This window comes from Pelobates fuscus, chromosome 5 (assembly GCF_036172605.1).
Source record: "Pelobates fuscus isolate aPelFus1 chromosome 5, aPelFus1.pri, whole genome shotgun sequence".
NCBI classification, from domain to species: domain Eukaryota; kingdom Metazoa; phylum Chordata; class Amphibia; order Anura; family Pelobatidae; genus Pelobates; species Pelobates fuscus.
This window is the reverse complement of record NC_086321.1, coordinates 126,599,108-126,617,447: the sequence shown is the minus strand read 5'-3', so window position 1 is coordinate 126,617,447 and position 18,340 is coordinate 126,599,108. Positions and strand designations below refer to the sequence as shown.

The following is an 18,340-nucleotide window of genomic DNA, read 5'->3' as shown; positions in this document are numbered from 1 at the left end:
TTAACGACCTTCCAGCGTGCAGCGTTATACATGCTGCCGCTGGGAGGCGTGGAGGATGCGAGCGGCGGCGCCGCTTGCCGACAGGTAGGAGGAGGAGAGGGCGATGGACTGAGGGTGAGTGCTGCAAGTTGCGTGCAGCCTCCCCTCTTAGCTGACCCCTGACAGTAAGCACCATGCGGCTGACTAGTAAGGCCGAACTTGGGGAACTTAAATGACCCACATGATAAATTCAGTACGTATCATAATGTATGTGGCATGTTTGCAGGCATCGTAATTGACATTATGCTTGACTGAAGTAGTAAAATAAGAGAGGTAAGGAGAACGTCTGTTATGAGGGAATCATTCAACACTGTGAGGCCACGTGTAGGCCGTATAGGTAGGGTCGTGAGGAGAGGCACTGTGTGGCCGTATGTTGACAGTGCAAGATATAGCAGATGTATAATACTGTAAGACGTGTTGGATTACAGGATACAGGATACATTTCTGTCCAGATGATATGTGAACTTAGTGCCCTAATGAGTGGTTGCAAATAAGATTTAGTTGTCCACTAAGGTTACCTGAAGTGTGTTGCAAAGGCCAATAGAGGGCCTTGTGTAAGGAATATGCATAAGAGGTTGAGAGAGGCCCAATGTAGTTCTTGTGGTACTAGGAGGTAACATAAGTCTGAATGGAATTATATGGGGTGGGGTGGGTGTTTTTTTAAGTATTAGAACAGTATTAGTTACTGGTTGTGAAAGCGTAGCTATAATTGAAATATGGTGGTACTGATACAGTAAAGTAACATGCAGCGTAACATATGATCGTTGTAGGGTCAATGACCTAAGGGCAGATGTACAGGACTCAATTGCCAGGAATATAGGCTGAGACCTGTGCAATGCAGTAGTGTCTGTACTGACACAAGACCATACTAAGACTATACTAAGTAATGTCAAACATTGTATGTAGAAGGAGACATGTTTCCAATAGATCTTGGAACAAGACATACTGAAGAAATGTATTTGTCAGTTGATTAATACTTCACATATGCATTTGGCAAGAAAAAATAACATGTATATTAATTGCCAGTGCCAGAGTACGTATAGAATACAATAAGAAATAACATTATACATGACTACAATGCTTGACTGAACTTTACTACTAAGGCATCTATCTTAAATACAAAGACCCTCCTTTGGTTGGGAACATACAAACAATGTAGAAGAGGTGGCCACATGTGGGCAGGAGCAATTTAGACAGAATAGGGACGAGACCGTATCGTCTGTACGTTCGGTTGAATGAGGGTCGTGCTAACAAGGGACTGGGGAATCAAGGAAGTGTGGCATTCGTGTACCGAATGCTTGGTTACATGCCAAAGGACCGCGGGCCTGAACTCACGGTTTTGCAGCCGAAACTGGCCGAATGGAAGGACCCCGAAATACTGGCTGCCGACCCGGAAGAGTATTCGTCACCTGTCAGATGGAGCCAGCCTGGGGGTGATTTGCTGGGGAGCCGGAAGCGGAAGGCCTCGGCTGATGCCTTCCGCAGGTAAAAATAGAGCCCGCGGCTGGATGTGGTACCGGGGAGCAGGCGGGAGAAGACCTCGGTTCGGGCCCTGCTAGTTGTAGGGAGCTAGCCGCGGTAAGTAGTGCCATGGGATTAGGCTCCGCCGGTCAGGGGTAGTCAGAGGCGGGATAATGTATGAGGCTTGCGGTCCAAAGTTGGTGAAGTTGGGGGAGAAGCAGCAGCCTTTGCGACCCGACGTCCCAGCTGACAGAGGGGAGTGTTCTCTGAACCAGGCGTGAACGGCCCAGTGAGAGGGGTGGCCCGAGTTTATATAGCCTGGTAACCCCTCCCACAATTACAGGCTATGCCTTTCTATCTCTCTCTCTCTGTCGTCTTGCTCAGAAATGCTTTAGACTTGAGAAAGGGAGGTTTTCCCAAAAGCTTGTCATTAAAACATTGTTAGTCCAATAAAAAAGGTATTACAAGATATGAATTTTCAGATTTTTTTTACATAAATATAAAATTATAAATGTACTTGTTTTTAGATTGTTGCCTTAGATCCATCATATAATTCCCAAGAGTTTAGGCAGCGACCCTTTGAGGTTCTTACAATTTGCTTTGAAACAGATTTACATAGGCTGAAAAAAAGATATGCATCCAAATTCAGCCTCTCACATCTGTTTTTGTTGTTTAACCCCTTAAGGACACATGACATGTGTGACATGTCGTGATTCCCTTTTATTCCAGAAGTTTGGTCCTTAAGGGGTTAAGCAAAAGAGTATGAAAAGAAAAAAAAAGTGTAAAGTGCTTTTCAATTTTGCAGCAAACTAGGAAAACATATTCCTTCTCAACCTCAGAATGGCAGTCAAATCTCTCTTTGGATAAAGAAGCTGTTACACAAAATTATATCCCTGAACATTGTTATGGCATGTAACAAGACAGACCTTTGCCAATGCATTTGTGATTTAGTTACTTTAGCAATAATAATCTATTGTGTGGGTTTTTGTTATTTCATCTATACCATCCATCTATTATATAGATATATCTAATATATTATATAACACAGATTTGTGGGGCTTGTCTTTGCTGAATTCATCACAAAATTACACCTGTTATTTTCAAATTACATCTGTAGCTGAAAAGGGAATCTATAGTGCCAGGAAAGCAAACTGGTGGACAGCCATTAATAGTGGAGTTTACCCTAACAGGTAATTATTGCAATCATTACCTGCTCAGGGTTAAGTTACCTGGGAAACTGCATGTAGACCACTTCAATGAGCTGTCCCTTTAAAGAAAATGCAATTTTAGAGTGTGGGCTAATGACAGTCCTGGTTGTACTATGAGCGTCATACCAGATCTTTGATCTAAGGACACTTGAGGGGGTATAAAAGGACTGGGGAGGGTTAGCATTTACGTTTGGATGGTTACCTGACACTGACAAGTCCCTGAGAAAGTCCTTCACACAGACGAAACGCGTAGGACGCCTAGTGGTGACTTTTATTCACTACATCCACTGTTTTAAATCTATGTAAGTTAATACATAGTTGTTTTGTTACACACTCAGATTTACACTACAATTTTATTTTCTTCTCTTGAGCATATGTTCCCCAACCTACACATGGTGATTTGAATATATCCAGAAGATTCAACCTCTGAAGGGAAATATAAACAAGGCTTTATTACTTCATTGGAAGTGTATGTGTATGAGTGGCCATTTGGGATTGCAATAGATAGGCACTTTATCCACACAGTTATATGCTATGTTGTTTTATTTTCTATTGACTTAGCAGATACTTCCCATTTTTGTATACATATTTTGTGGAAGACAAGAGGAAGTCTTTGGGGTCACCTTCAAGCTTCACCTTATACAGGCAAGTTTCTTTCTGCTAATATTTTGATTTGCGCTAAATGCACTTTGGTTTGTGAAAACAAATATCTTTTGGCATTTGCACAAATACAACATATCTTGATTTTCCTGATATTTCCTAGGCAGTATTTTATATGCAGTGCATGTTACATTTATAGAATACCATTTCATCCCCTAAAAATGTCAAGTTTACCACCCTTTGCACTAAGCAAACTATATCTAACGCTAGTGTTTAGTACTCTTTCAGTATCTGCTGACATATGCAAAATGTACACCCCCCCCCCTTACGCTTCATTTTAAATAATAATTTTTCAAATCACTGCTATAGTTGTAGATCAACCCAGGTGTAACGATAGTGGATGACATTCAAAACATACCAAACAGCTTAGATATATGGACATTCAAAACAGTAGAATATCTAAAAAAAAAAAAAGTTATGGCTTTTTTGAATTGGTCTACATAGACACTGCACATTTTACAGTGTTAATCGTCCTTTTAGTGCAGGAGGAGTAAGGAATGGGTTATAAATTCCCACCCTTTTGACACTGTAATGATGAAATCTTAATGAACACAGTATAAAAACAAGGTGTCTCCAAGGTTTTAATTTGTATTGTAAAGTTGGAACATACTTCAGTGAATGTTAATGCTTAATGTTAAGATATTTACAAGACTAATTTTATACATAAGTATTTAATTTTTCACACATTCAGTACACAAAGTAAATTTCATTATCATATATAATTGTTTACCACAAGCCTACTGTTGCAGCATATTCAATGTTATCTTACAATGCAAACATCATTAAGGATATTACAATAGACTGCCTATAACTGCTGCAGTATATGTGTCATAACTGGTTGAAGAATGAATGGGAATGGAAATTAAAGGCCATGAAAAGTTCAAGGGATTCGGCTTAGGATTTCTTGTACTCAATTCTTTCTACTTTCACGTCATCTCCAATTAACTGGTACACATAGGTAACAACGGTGGAAGCTTGGATATCCATCAGTACAAAGGAAGGAATGATGTTACTGCAAAGACAAAATTTGAATAGAAATTCAATAACTTCACTACAGCACATGTACTATGCACATGCTTTGAAAATAGTTATTTTTACATTCCTTCTTATTAGTTTATGTAGTACTGCCCAGCTGTATTGTGTATTCAGATAAGTTAATCCTTTTATTCAGCAAATGTAAAGATTTTCTGGAACTCAACCAGCTTTACATTACGTGAAATGAACACCTACCAATTACCAACAAAATAAAAATCCCCCCAAATGTTAATATAAATAAAACTCACATAGCTTTGCTGGAGTTACTTATTGCAATAATTTAGGTTATAACAAAAATAACTAGGAAGGTTATAATAATAATAATAATAATAAAAAGAGCACTCTGCTATCTTACCATTTTTAAAAAAAATTTTTTTAGAGTAGAACACAGCTGGATATAAACAAAAATAAGGATCCAGTAACCTGCTGGTAATATTTACATTTTTCCTACAATTAATGTTTCCTTGAAAGATTTTTTTCAATTCAAGTAAACATTTTTGTTATGATATCATTAACTTCTAACACATGACCAGTTAATTTTACATTACTCACATGTACAATTAATTTAAAACAAGACACAAATGACTGTAACGAGCTGGACTTTAAAAGGACACTCTCATCCCATAGCTTTTTAAACTCATTAAGCTGTTATGGGCTAGAAGTGTCCAGTTACTTTCTTATCTTCACGGGTTAAACTGTTTGGCAATGGTTATCCCCTAAGTTGCGACACCTGTGCCTAGCACCTCTTCCTCTGCCTTCTGCTCTGCTCTCTAGTATGAGGACTTGTTAACCAGGCAGTTAGTAACAGGCTGAGATTATTAGGCGATGTTCTCAGCCTATAACGGAGTGTCTACTGAGAAAGATAGTATGTGTTCTTCTTTTAGGGAACAGATTCTGAAGATCACAAAGAATAAACTTTGCCAATAAAAGGATTAACTTATCTGAATACACAATACAGCTAGGCAGTACTACCGAAACTAATAAGGAATGTGTGATCCATTTATTTTGGGCAATGTAGAATAAAATTACTTGGGAACATAATAGAAAAACATTTTATACTCTAGCAATGTCTTCCCAAAGGCAAGTAAAAAAAAAAAAAGTGTTGCCTATACAAGCTGATTCATCAAAACTTTATCCTCCCATGTGGTATAAATAGGTGTGCCTTGGCGACTGATCATCTATGTGTCCTCATGTCAGTTAATATGCTTGTGTGAAGACTGAGCACTTTGGAAGCCCTATAGTGTTTTTGCTGTTAAAACTACATTGTGAGGCGTGGCCTAACCACGGTAGCGGATGGTCGCAGGGTTGCTGAGCTCCGAGCCAGACAACGGGAAAAACCCACTTAAAAACCTTAAAATCAGGCAGAACTTGACCCGAATAGCCTCAGCTGCTCACCCCAACGAGATGGGGCGTAAAACGAAAAAAATGAAGCCTGAAAAAACCAACCCGGGCACGGATATTGGTGAGCTGTGGCGGAGGGCCCGAGAAGCCTCAACTCCTAACATGGCGTCCCTCCATGGGGGTTGTTCGGATTTTTACAGCGAATCGTCAGATGAAGCGGAAGGGGAGCTTATGCAGGCCGCCCTCAAGTCTCCACCGACCCGACCGCAGCCCCCTCCTCCAGCTGCAGCCCTCACGCCGGTGAGCATGGAGGCCATCAGTGCATTAATGGCGGACCACCATAAAAAAATATCGGCAGAGGTGGCCTCGATTCGGGACACCTTAACAGGCCTCAATGGACGCATAGGGGCTGTAGAACACTCTACGCAAACCCAAGCAAGACAACTTAAAGACTTACAGCAGGAGGTTAGAGAGCTGAGGAACTTATCTAAGCAGCAGGACCTGCGGTATGCTGAGATGGAGGACAAGCGTCGAATGAAGCATCTCAAGATCAGAGGCGTAACAGATGCCGTAACGGAATCTGAACTACCCCATTTTGTGAGACGGCTCCTCACGGTAATGCTCACTCCAAAGCATGCCAAAGCGGCGACGCTGGACGACATGTTCCGCATCCCAAAACCGGCTAAGGCCCCTGAATCGGCCACCCGGGATATCATCCTGCAGTTTCAAACCCAGAGGGACAGAACCGCAGTCCTGACAGCAGCTAGGGCCCAGCCGACCTACCCTTTCGAGGGCATGAACTTATCGTTCTATGCGGACCTTTCGGGGGCTACGTTGGCCTGGAGGAGATCCCTGCAGCAGCTCACATCAATCCTACGGGAGCAACGCGTCCAATATCGCTGGGGCCCAGCTCACACTCTGTTGATAACAAAGGGCGATAACACACATAAGCTACACAGCATGCAGGAAGCACCGGAGATCTTGCGGATGCTCGGCCTCCCTCAGACTACACTGCCCCAACTAGCACCCAAGGGAAATCACCCGAACCCCCCAAGCTGGGAAAATGCAAGCGCGGCCGAATTCGTACCAAGAGGACAAGCCGGAACATCCACCATCCCTGCTACAACCTGAAGGCCTCTGCGAATTTTTCTTTTCTTTCCCCCTTTTTCTTTGGGACTTCACCCCACGGTGAGGGACTTTAACTACAGAGACTGTTACACAATATCTTAAACCCCAGACGACCAACCAGCTACACATACCGAGCCTGCCGATGAACTCGACCCACGCCTCACCCCGGAGACTTGAGGATCCAACTCGCCCCAGAACACGATTGGAGACATCCCACTGACTGTTATGGCACACCTGACCCGACCTTACCCCGCTAAGGTCTATGACTCTTTAATATCGACAATCTGGACGATGCTCCAGGCACGTTCGACTTAACAGCCTGCATACATGTTTTTCTTTTTTTTTTTCCTTCTTTGTTTGGTTTATGTTTAGGCTAACTTGTTTATTTCATGTCAATTGCTCTGAAATAAGGACCGCCAAGGAGTACAATGTCCTTTTCATTAGCTGCAGATAAGGTCATGGCCACATAGGTTATCCCTTTCTCCCCCACTACCGTGCATCGCACGAGCAATTGATTGTTTACCTTAATTTTTTTTTTTTTTTTTTTTGATTACTAACCCTAAGTTACAGCGGGTGGTCTACAGGCTATTCTTTGTCTTTGAGGCAAGCAACAGTGCCCCGTATATAACGCATAGCCAGCACAGCCTACACACAGCCTCAGGAACCGTACACTGTGAGTAAACTGAAGGGAGAGTCGATTCGGAGCATTTCAGACCCCAACGGCTTCTCCCATAAACGCTAACTAGCGGGACACAGCGCCTTACCTCACAACCTGGCACACAAAACGATGACACTCTATTAAAGGCTTCTGATAGCCTATGTTTAGACGAGCACACCAGGAAACAATAAACGCGAGCACAATACGTGCAAATACACACTCCTTCAGACCAGAGTACACTCACGAAGATACCATTCCCACACGCTCCCCACTAGCCCTCAGACACGACGCTCTTGTAGACCCTGCAGGCACTTACCACAGGCGCAACATCACCGAGCATTTAAACAGAGCTAACCGATTATACGCACAATATAATGCGACGAACTGTTTAACCTATTGTTTTAAAATCCTCAGACACATGCAATAAGCAATATCCTGTACGTTGCATCCCCGGTTGATCATACCAAATACACTTGTTATAGCCTAGGTGTAAATGTAACACTATATTATAGCCTTAGCTAGCGATTCACAAGCCTGTGAAAACCCCACTGTATTATAGCATTGAAAAGTTCGTATTATAATTCCTAAAAAATGTGCACTGTCATATTTGCCATATGTTATTGTATGTTGGAAACCGAGAACCTGAGCTGTTGTGGCTTAGATAACAACATTGTTAATCACTTGCACGCAAAAATAAAGAATTCAAAAAAAAAAAAAAAAACTACATTGTGAGTACTAAATACAAAAGCATTTGCATGGTATGAACTCACTTTTCTAATGCATTATAGGCCCCTGTTGCAGATCCTGGATTGATGTAGAACTTGTTCTCATGTTCAAATGCCTCAAACTTTTGCGTATGTCCTGAAATCAGAATGTCTACATCAAGCTGTCTCTGTAGTAAAGCCAGGCTCGCCATATCACCCCATGGAATTACTTGGTGTCCATGGATCAAGCCAATCTTAAACTGACCAACAGTCACAACCTTCTGTTCAGGGTAATTGAGGTTCTGTAAAAGAAATGGAGATATGACTAATAAATACGGTTAACTGGCGCAAACAAAGGGTCACATGACTGCTAAACTGAATAGAATTCCAGGTCATAGTAATCAAATGGTGATATCCATTGTCTTACTGTAATTGTATGACGAAAAGAAAAGCCAGTGGCCAAAGGCAACCCGCTTGTAGTGTGTCAGGGGAATCCTAAAAGGGGGTAACCCTTACATACGTGTAGAGAGAGAAAGGAAAATCCAAAGAGTAGAGGAGTAAACTCCACACCCTTATGTTGGATAAACCTATCAAGGAAACCCCATCCTAGATGTAATGCTTAAAACTTAACCTTTAATGATAATAGTATAAAATAATGTGAATACAAAATTAAAAAATTATATTAAACAAGAAAATAGGAGTGCTACCACAAAAATAGTGTGGATATGGACAGTAAAAATAATAGCAAAATGTGCACAAAACTGTCCAGTAGAACCACCTATATATATATAGAGATCAAAAAAACGTCAGACCTGGTGACTAGATGGGGAGGGGAAAAGAGGAAACAGCCTGAGTAATCCTCAAGGTCCCTGAAAACAAATCCTAGGCTGACAGCCTAGAGGTTACAGAGTGTCTGGTGCATAGGTTAACAAAGTTGCACTTGTAACTGGATGCATTCCAATACTGAAATAGTACAGCAAGCAACCCCCCCAGTGGAATGAATGGAGGAGACCACCCACATAGAACTGTATCTGTATAGAACCAGCTTCGGCTAAAACCTTCGCCCAGACTGCTGAATAAATCAGAGTAACCCCTTCTAATAAACCCACAGAGTGCCAGAACTAGTAGAAGGAACTAGACTGACTAAAGATCTCCACGAGTGGAGCAACACCTAGCTAGACTTCCTAACGCGCGTTTCAGCGCTAGATTGCGCCTTCGTCAGAGGTCCTCAGAGGTCTAGCTAGGTGTTGCTCCACTCGTGGAGATCTTTAGTCAGTCTACTTCCTTCTACTAGTTCTGGGACTCTGTGGGTTTATTAGAAGGGGTTACTCTGATTTATTCAGCAGTCTGGGCGAAGGTTTTAGCCGAAGCTGGTTCTATACAGATACAGTTCTATGTGGGTGGTCTCCTCCATTCATTCCACTGGGGGGGTTGCTTGCTGTACTATTCCAGTATTGGAATGCATCCAGTTACAAGTGCAACTTTGTTAACCTATGCACCAGACACTCTGTAACCTCTAGGCTGTCAGCCTAGGATTTGTTTTCAGGGACCTTGAGGATTACTCAGGCTGTTTCCTCTTTTCCCCTCCCCATCTAGTCACCAGGTCTGACGTTTTTTTGATCTCTATATATAGGTGGTTCTACTGGACAGTTTTGTGCACATTTTGCTATTATTTTCACTGTCCATATCCACACTATTTTTGTGGTAGCACTCCTATTTTCTTGTTTAATATAATTTTTTAATTTTGTATTCACATTATTTTATACTATTATCATTAAAGGTTAAGTTTTAAGCATTACATCTAGGATGGGGTTTCCTTGATAGGTTTATCCAACATAAATAAGGGTGTGGAGTTTACTCCTCTACTCTTTGGATTTTCCTTTTTTCTTTGTCTTACTGTAATTGTAACATGCTATAAAGACCCAATCTTTGTAATAAAGTGCCATGGAAAGCAGCTATGGTGATAAATGCATAGCAGCGAGAGGTGGATCACCCATAATAGATGCACAGTACACCGAGCCATATTTCACCGAAATTCCAACTCAATCAAAATATATACACAAGATAAACTAGGACTACATTGTTTTACGTACACTTTGGATTATGGAAAAGGGAGGAGCTTAAATACATTTATGCTAATCATACCCTGCCTATGACACCTTCCTGTGCAAGCAAAATCTGCAGGGAAACCTGCATATTTATAGACTCATGGCTATCAGAAAAGGCTCCTGGTCTTTTTTTTCTGCTACAATCTGAAGAAAAAACTCAGGCTGTGCCACTTTTTCTACCTGGTGCCACTTGGAAACAGTTTTGCAAAAACAGCAGCAATTCACTCTGACAGAGTGAATGCAGTAAATGGAATGATGCCATAAACACTTTTTAGGTTTGCATACAGATATAAAAAGATCATGAAAATAAGTACATAAAAATGCATTTTCAGATACACTCTTGCTTTACATAAATGGCAGAAGCAGTATTTAAGAGAAACTCCAGATTAAAAGTGGTCAGTAATTTAGTTTCTCTTGGCTGCACTTCACCATTATCAAGTGCAGATCCACCTAACCTCTGACAGCACTAGCAGGCTGAGATTGCTGGGTTATCTCCTCCCCACAGCCTATCATTGGCATCCAGGTTTGGAAGGATAACATGGAAATGAATATTCCATATTGTATAAGGTGCATGAGAAAAAGCTCTCTGTTCTTTGTCAAAACTATTGAAAATGGTTTCACAGAAAACCAGAGAACACTACTCTGACTTCCTACATCACACAAATTACTACACAGTAAGTTGTAGTATGAGTGCCCACTTAATGTTCTAGCTTATTATGGCCAACTGTAAAGAATTAGTCATAACCTCATCAAAGTCTCCACGGACAATGTGAACATCCCCAGCCAGGGTCTTGAGGTAGTCATAGCTCTCTTTTGTGCAGAGGTTCCCGGTGCACAGAATGTGTTGGATCTTCCCTGGAACTAGAAGCTTCTTGAACTTTGCAGGCAGGCTGTTACAACGGTGTGGAATATGCAGGTCACCTAATACTAAGACCAACTTAAAGAGAGATTTAGCAAACATAAGATTAGAAGCATCTCTATCATAATATGTGAAAAAAATACAAATATCCAAACTAAAAGAATTAAGGTGTAGAATATTACATCTGTTATTAGGATTAGTGAATTCAATATAAATGTTTGAAAACAATGAAATTGCACAATAACAGTATGATCTTGGCTTGCTTGTAGGAATCAGTATTATGTGTTTTAGGCACTTTGGGCCAGTCTTCACAAGCTTATACTGGTGTTGCAAAAATGTCAGCATTATTGCACAGTGCATGGCCCTTTTAACTTAACACTGCTGCATATGAAGCTGATCTCATAGTTCCTAAAGGGAATTGCCTTTATTGTAACACTAAAGATGATACAGACTGCCTCACTAAAGCTATAGTTTCTAAGTTATACCCAAGATTTAATACAATGATTATCCCAAAGCACTGGTTTTTAAATGATGTGCCATTTCTAATCAAATAAATAAGTAAATCTAGGATAAGGCAACTTAAAAAAAAACATTGTAAACCAGGCACTTCACACTGTAGTTTTGTTCTTTACTTACAGGGTTATTCACTCAAGTGAGTATTGCTGGCAACTCAAAGTGAAATTAAATTTTAAGGCCAAAACAGAAAACAGAAATGACTTGAATGTTTTCATATTCAGCTATGTTGGCCTACATTTTGAAATGTAACTTTGAATTCCTGGTAATACTCACTTTAGTAAATAACCCTGCTAGTTTTAGCCCATGCAACAGTACAAAAGAGAAACTAACCTAAAATTGGATACATATAAAGACTTCTGAGAAGAATTATAAAATGCCAATATCTGGTACATGAGAAATTCAAAAATTACATTAATTAGAGCAGCATTGTCACTTGTAGGTGCTTTTCATTTTATGAAAAGACTGCTTATGGTGATATGTCCACTTCTAAAGTGATGGCCAGGAAGGAAGAGTAGTTAGTTTATATACTTGTAGTTAGTTTATATACAGTTCTCGCTGCAGTCCGGATCATTATGTTTCTTCAGCTCCAGGCAGGTTCGCCTTGTCAAATCTACCCTCTTACACATGCGCGAAAGTACTAAAGAGAATCTATGAAAGATCTCGAAAGTTAATGGATCGCCCATAAAATATCTAATATTTGCAGAATAACGTGCTAAAGGCGTCTATTTCACATCACTCATGATGAGGTCTGTCTACTTCTTCTTCATGGGAAATGCCAGTAAGTGGCAGATGAAGCTTTGCCCGTTGCCACGTTTTGCCAAAGAATGTGTCATACAAAGTTGTACCCCAAAAATGACAGTGCTGCTTTAATTAACTAGACTTGAAACAAACCATAAAATGGTTATTACACACAAACTTCCCATGACCAGTTGAAATTAAGATATAACTTAAAAAATCTATAATTTGTACTAGCAAACCCAAATAATTAGCAGAATAGAGCCAGAGGGGTGACAGTGGCATTATAAAACAGATTTAAAATTTATATTTAAAAAAATAACAATGAAAACTTTAAAATTGTTTTGGAACATGACTTTTCACAATTGTTTGTTTACGGAGTGGAATGTGGTTTGAAAACCTTATTGCAAAATTTAAAATTAAATTAATAGAAGTGTAGATTTATCTGAAAGCACCTTTATTGGTCTGACTTTTGCAACTGTGAGCTAATTTCATGAGGGAAATAGGGGAAATATTAATCCTATACAAGAGGCAGCAGTTAATAAAGGGAAGTAATATAGATACTGTTTGCAAATAACAGACTAGAGGCGCTAAAATACCAGTAGCACAAAATATAACAATGTTGCAAAAGAATTGCAAAGATGGCTGAAACACAAAAAACATGCAAAGGGATGCATTCACTAAATTTGGAATTGTGGAGAACAGATTATGGAAGTGCAAATTTTAGATAATTTCCAACTAAGCTATTCTCCAGTTCCACTGGCTTACTTTATGAAATTCTCTTGTCAATGAGTGGCAATACGTGATTCAGTAAATAAACCCAGCAACTATACAATAATGTCTTCCATTCCGTACCCTCTCAAATCTAAGTCACTGCTAGTATTTGTTATACAATATCAAAATATTTCATGCACCAAAACTGACATAATACAAGAGGCCCAAAACAAAGCAGTGAAGAAATTGTGAAAATGCATTCCAATAAAACATAATGTAAATCCCACCTCCTATAGACTGTGAGCTCGTTGTAAAGCGCTACGGAATCTGTTGGCGCTATATAAATGGCAATAATAATAATATTAATGTTCCGTTGCCACTGAAAATTTGACATGTATTTATTATAAATCCAAGATTGTATCAATAACCACAGGTGAATTCCGAAGACCTTGCCTTTTTAAACATATCTTTAGGTTTTTCCTAAAACCGGATGCAATAATTTGGGTTGTTAGTAGTAACTGGTTAGTTAAAGAAAAAGAAGCATTCTCAGCAGTAGAAACGAAACAGAAATTTCAAATCATCGATCCCTCACCAAAGTTAGTGCACTATTAGTGGAAACTTACTCTGTGCCCAGGCTTATGGAGGAGTTGATTGCAGACAGGGGAGTGTGAAAGGGTGAAACATGAGTGATGTTAAATAAAAGAAAGCAAAAGAAAATGGGTAACAAATTAGGGAAATGAATACAAAAATAATTTTGATTTAGGATGTTATGAGAGTAAAAGTAATGTGATTACAACAAATGAACAAATGAAAATGAATAGGATTTGAATAGTTTAAATGTAAAATATTGTGTTTAATACAGAAATCAAATGTATGATGTTGTGGACAAATAAACAAACTATTTAAAGCACTTGTCTTGAAATATGTTACTCACTGAAGATGGCGGTGTCCACAAGGAACAGTGTCAGATAACAAACTCACATTTTCCTGCTCTTCCTGGTCAACGGATCCCCAGCGGCGATGTCACAGTCAGTAGTCTTTGCAAATTATGCAAAGTCCGCAGACGGTGACAAGTGCCACACTTTAATTGTTATTGGTAAATCAGGTAAATGATGTGCATAGCAATATTTGTGTCTGTTTGTCAATACAAGCTCTGTAATTCCTACACTTCAATTTCACATTTTATACTGTTCCTCAAGATCACTGGCCACGTGATATGTCTAGTTTAAAAAAAAAAAACAACACCTTAAGATTGTGCAATTGCACTGTATTTTTAGGTTTGAAAAACACAACATGGGGTTTAGAGCAGAGTTGAAATTAGACTTCTACGTTCCAGAGAGAACCATTTAAGAAAGATAGTAAAACATTGTAGCTGCAAAATTGGCAATGCACCCTATTACACATGTAGTATTGTGTTTAACTAAGGAAGGAATAGGCAACCTTCAGCACTTCAGATGTTTTGGAATACACCCCCCATGATGCTTTGCCAACGTTATGGGTGTAAGAGCATTATGGGGGATGTAGTCTACAACATCTGGAGTGCCGAAGGTTGCCTATCCCTTACTAAGGCATTCAGCCTTACCCAAATATTCTTGCTTTTTCTGCCCTGGTTCTTTTAACCCTAACAATCACTAATCCATATTTACTTTTTACAGTGTTATTGTTGCCATGTATACATTTTTGTATAATAAAACTACCCCCTCTCCCCCCAAAGAAGTCTGATCTAACAATAGTTTAACTGTGATGACAACTGCTTATCTAAGATATATTGCCATTCTTAATCACAATGCCATACAAGCTTAGTTATGAAGTTACAAAATGCGTAATGACAAATTAATTTTAGTTTCTTGATTTCTTAGCAATTTCATCTTCCCTCGGTCTAGTTTTTTCGCAATCTATTTTACAATATTGTATCCCAATCGTTTTATTATTTTATACTAATGCAAATACTCTTTAAAACACATTATAAAAATAAAATATTTGGATACGGTAACATTTTGGAACTAAAGTTAGGTTTTTTGTACAATGTACATAAGGGATTACTAAAATGTGTACTTAACGTTAAATAGTAAAAGAATGCTTTTGAAATATATTTATCTGATTCAGTCTTACAAATATAGCAGTTTAAATTACCACTAAAGTCACCCAAACCACTTCATCCCAATGAAATAGTGCGGGTGGGGTGTTCCTGTAGTTTTAAACCTGCAATGCATAACCTTACTAGATATGCATGCGTAAAACTTAAGTAGAAACTTAATTGTTTACTTTGCAGAGTTAAAGGAACACTATAGTCACCTAAATTACTTTAGCTAAATAAAGCAGTTTTAGTGTATAGATCATTCCCCTGCAATTTCACTGCTCAATTCACTGTCATTTAAGAGTGAAATCACTTTGTTTCTGTTTATGCAGCCCTAGCCACACCTCCCCTGGCTATGATTGACAGAGCCTGCATGAAAAAAAAAACTGGTTTCACTTTCAAACAGATGTAATTTACCTTAAATAATTGTATCTCAATCTCTAAATTGAACTTTAATCACATACAGGAGGCACTTGCAGGGTCTAGCAAGCTATTAACATAGAAGGGGATAAGAAAATCTTAATTAAAGAGAACTTGCAATAGGGAAAGCCTAAATAGGGCTCTCTTTACAGGAAGTGTTTATGGAAGGCTGTGCAAGTCACATGCAGGGAGGTGTGACTAGGGTTCATAAACAAAGGGATTTAACTCCTAAATGGCAGAGGATTGAGCAGTGAGGCTGCAGGGGCATGTTCTATACTCCAAAACTGCTTCATTAAGCTAAAGTTGTTCAGGTGACTATAGTGTCCCTTTAAATAAACCTCCAAATGCACATCCTACTCCAGAACCAAGTGAAACTCGGGCCTGGAATCAAATGCTGCTGATAGGAGCATTTGATTGGAGGAGGAGACTGCATTGGGAAGCATAGGCCTAGCTCCAATCAGTTGCTACTCTTTGAGAAAAAGTGGATTGGAGGAGATTGCAAGCTTGCAGTCATCACTGGCGGAGGAGGTCGAGGGTACAGCAGAGAAGTCTGTTGCTAGAAATGAGGTGGGGGATCTTTATTAAACTTAAATGTTACTAGGAAAAAAGGGTGGTGAGTGCTGAGGAGAGAAAAAACGATCAGGAAAACTATGGTTCCAAAATAATGTTTCCCTTTTAAGGTTTTGTCAACCAGTTCTTTCTTTAAATAAAAGATCTATATTCTGCAAGTTCCATTTTCTTTTCGCAGTCTCACGATTCTTTAAAAGATGAAATTATAAAATGTGTATGATTAACAGTGTGTGCAGTATGGCTATTGCTAAACACCATCATAATACTGGTAATAGATACACGCTCGTTCTCTTGACATGCTTCATGTTACTACGTTGCCAATTACAGTTTATTTACTATAACGTTAATTGCCAGTAAACTAAAAAAGTAAATTCAGTAAACTACGAATCGAAGAGATTTGAAAACTAAATGTCAAAATTTAGACTACAGTGTGAAAATAGCCAAGTAGGCAATTGTTCTAAATCAGCTATTGTGTGTTTTTGTGATTTTCATTCGGTACAATACAGAGTTGAATGAAAAAGCTAAAAGTGAATTTAAAATTTGATGCCAAACACCTTAGCTATGTGCATGTTTTAGTGCCATCCTGTCACCTTGTCCTACCTCTTTCTGACGACACAAACGGCACTTGTTTTTTCTTTTTCTCTCTTTCTGCCCTTCTACGCTTTCCTACGGTTTTCCTCTTCTTCATTCTTTTTTTGTTCTCCTGACAGGAGATCTTTCTATATAAAAATATAAACCCTTGCATAGCGGGATAAGCCTTAGTTTCATCTTATCACCTGACAGTTGAGGCTATGCACTTGTTTTTATACTAAATACTGTAACAACGTTCATGTTTTGTTTTGTACCTTTACGGTTTGAAGCTAAATATGCACCCTGCTATAATGACCAAAAGATGGTCGCGTCGCATATTTTTAAGACCTAACTTTCTACCATATGACCATCCCTAAATAAGACTTTAAGGGAGCAATTACTGATATTCTTAAGCTCCGATATCTATACTGTACTGTTGTATTATGTACTAATATAAACTGCTCATTCATCTGCATTAACTACTGTGTAAATTTAAATAAAGAATTAAAAAAATATATACAAATTCTGAAACAAAATAGACTAATTTGGAAAGAAACCCCCCAAATTAGCTATGTTTCAGTTTATCTAATGAGGCCTTCGATTTCTGACAATTCACATTTTAATGAATAACCCTGCTATGTCGTGATTTAGAGTTACACTGTCAGGCTCAGATCATATGACAGGCAGCAGCAACACCCATGTCATCCAGTGTGAGCTGCACAGGCCCCAAACCTCACACTGGGCCCTGCCAGGGTGCCTACACCCACAAACTGCAGCCAGGGCACCAGCTTAACACGGGGACACCTGAGCAAACCGAGTACCGAATCCCAGCTAGCTGAAGGTTTCTATGAAAGTCTTACCATCCTGCACCCCGGAGCCGTTCACACAGGAAGGAAACAGGCAGTGAGCGCAGCCACCAATTAGAACGCATCTACATCTGCCAACCGCAAGATGGCGCAGGCAGCCAATTAGAACGCATCTACATCTGCCAGCCGCAAGATGGCGCAGACAGCCAATTAGAACACATCTACATCTGCCAACCGCAAGATGGCGCAGGCAGCCAATTAGAACGCATCTACATCTGCCAACCGCAAGATGGCGCAGGCAGCCAATTAGAACGAATCTACATCTACCAACCGCAAGATGGCGCATCAGCCAATTAGCATCCGAAAAGCAACTCGGGGCGTGATAACAGAAAGCGGCGACAAAGCCTACTACGGATGGAGGTAAAGACCAAACTATTATTTTAGGCGAATCAAAAAAGAAAAGCGCGTTACGTCACTACCGACGCGGAGGGTAGTCTGTTAGTGCCAGAGTGTGCCTCAGCTTTCCCGCGCATTTCTTTCGGTTCGCGTTAGAAATATATCTGCAGTGCTGCCTGTCCGTTTACATGTATTCGGTGTTTACCATGAATTGTGTAATTCCCGGAGCACATTTAAAAGGTACATTGTTTATAAACCTGCAAGGCTTTGGGCCATGTTTTCCATTCCTCACCAGTCATTGTGCTACATATCCAGAATCCAGACTGTAGTGTTTG

General features: G+C 39.7%; 1 protein-coding gene across 1 annotated transcript; it reads right to left on the bottom strand.

Annotated features, from left to right (window-relative positions):
- Positions 1 to 3,936: 3,936 nt before the first annotated feature.
- VPS29 (VPS29 retromer complex component) lies at positions 3,937 to 17,755 on the bottom strand. The gene is made up of 4 exons (XM_063454259.1): positions 17,664 to 17,755; positions 11,088 to 11,279; positions 8,301 to 8,536; positions 3,937 to 4,380 (listed from the first exon to the last, which is right to left on the bottom strand). The coding sequence occupies exons 1-4, from the start codon at positions 17,664 to 17,666 to the stop codon at positions 4,263 to 4,265; spliced, it is 549 nt and encodes a 182-aa protein (XP_063310329.1). The 5' UTR covers positions 17,667 to 17,755; the 3' UTR covers positions 3,937 to 4,262.
- Between the last annotated feature and the right edge of the window lie 585 nt (positions 17,756 to 18,340).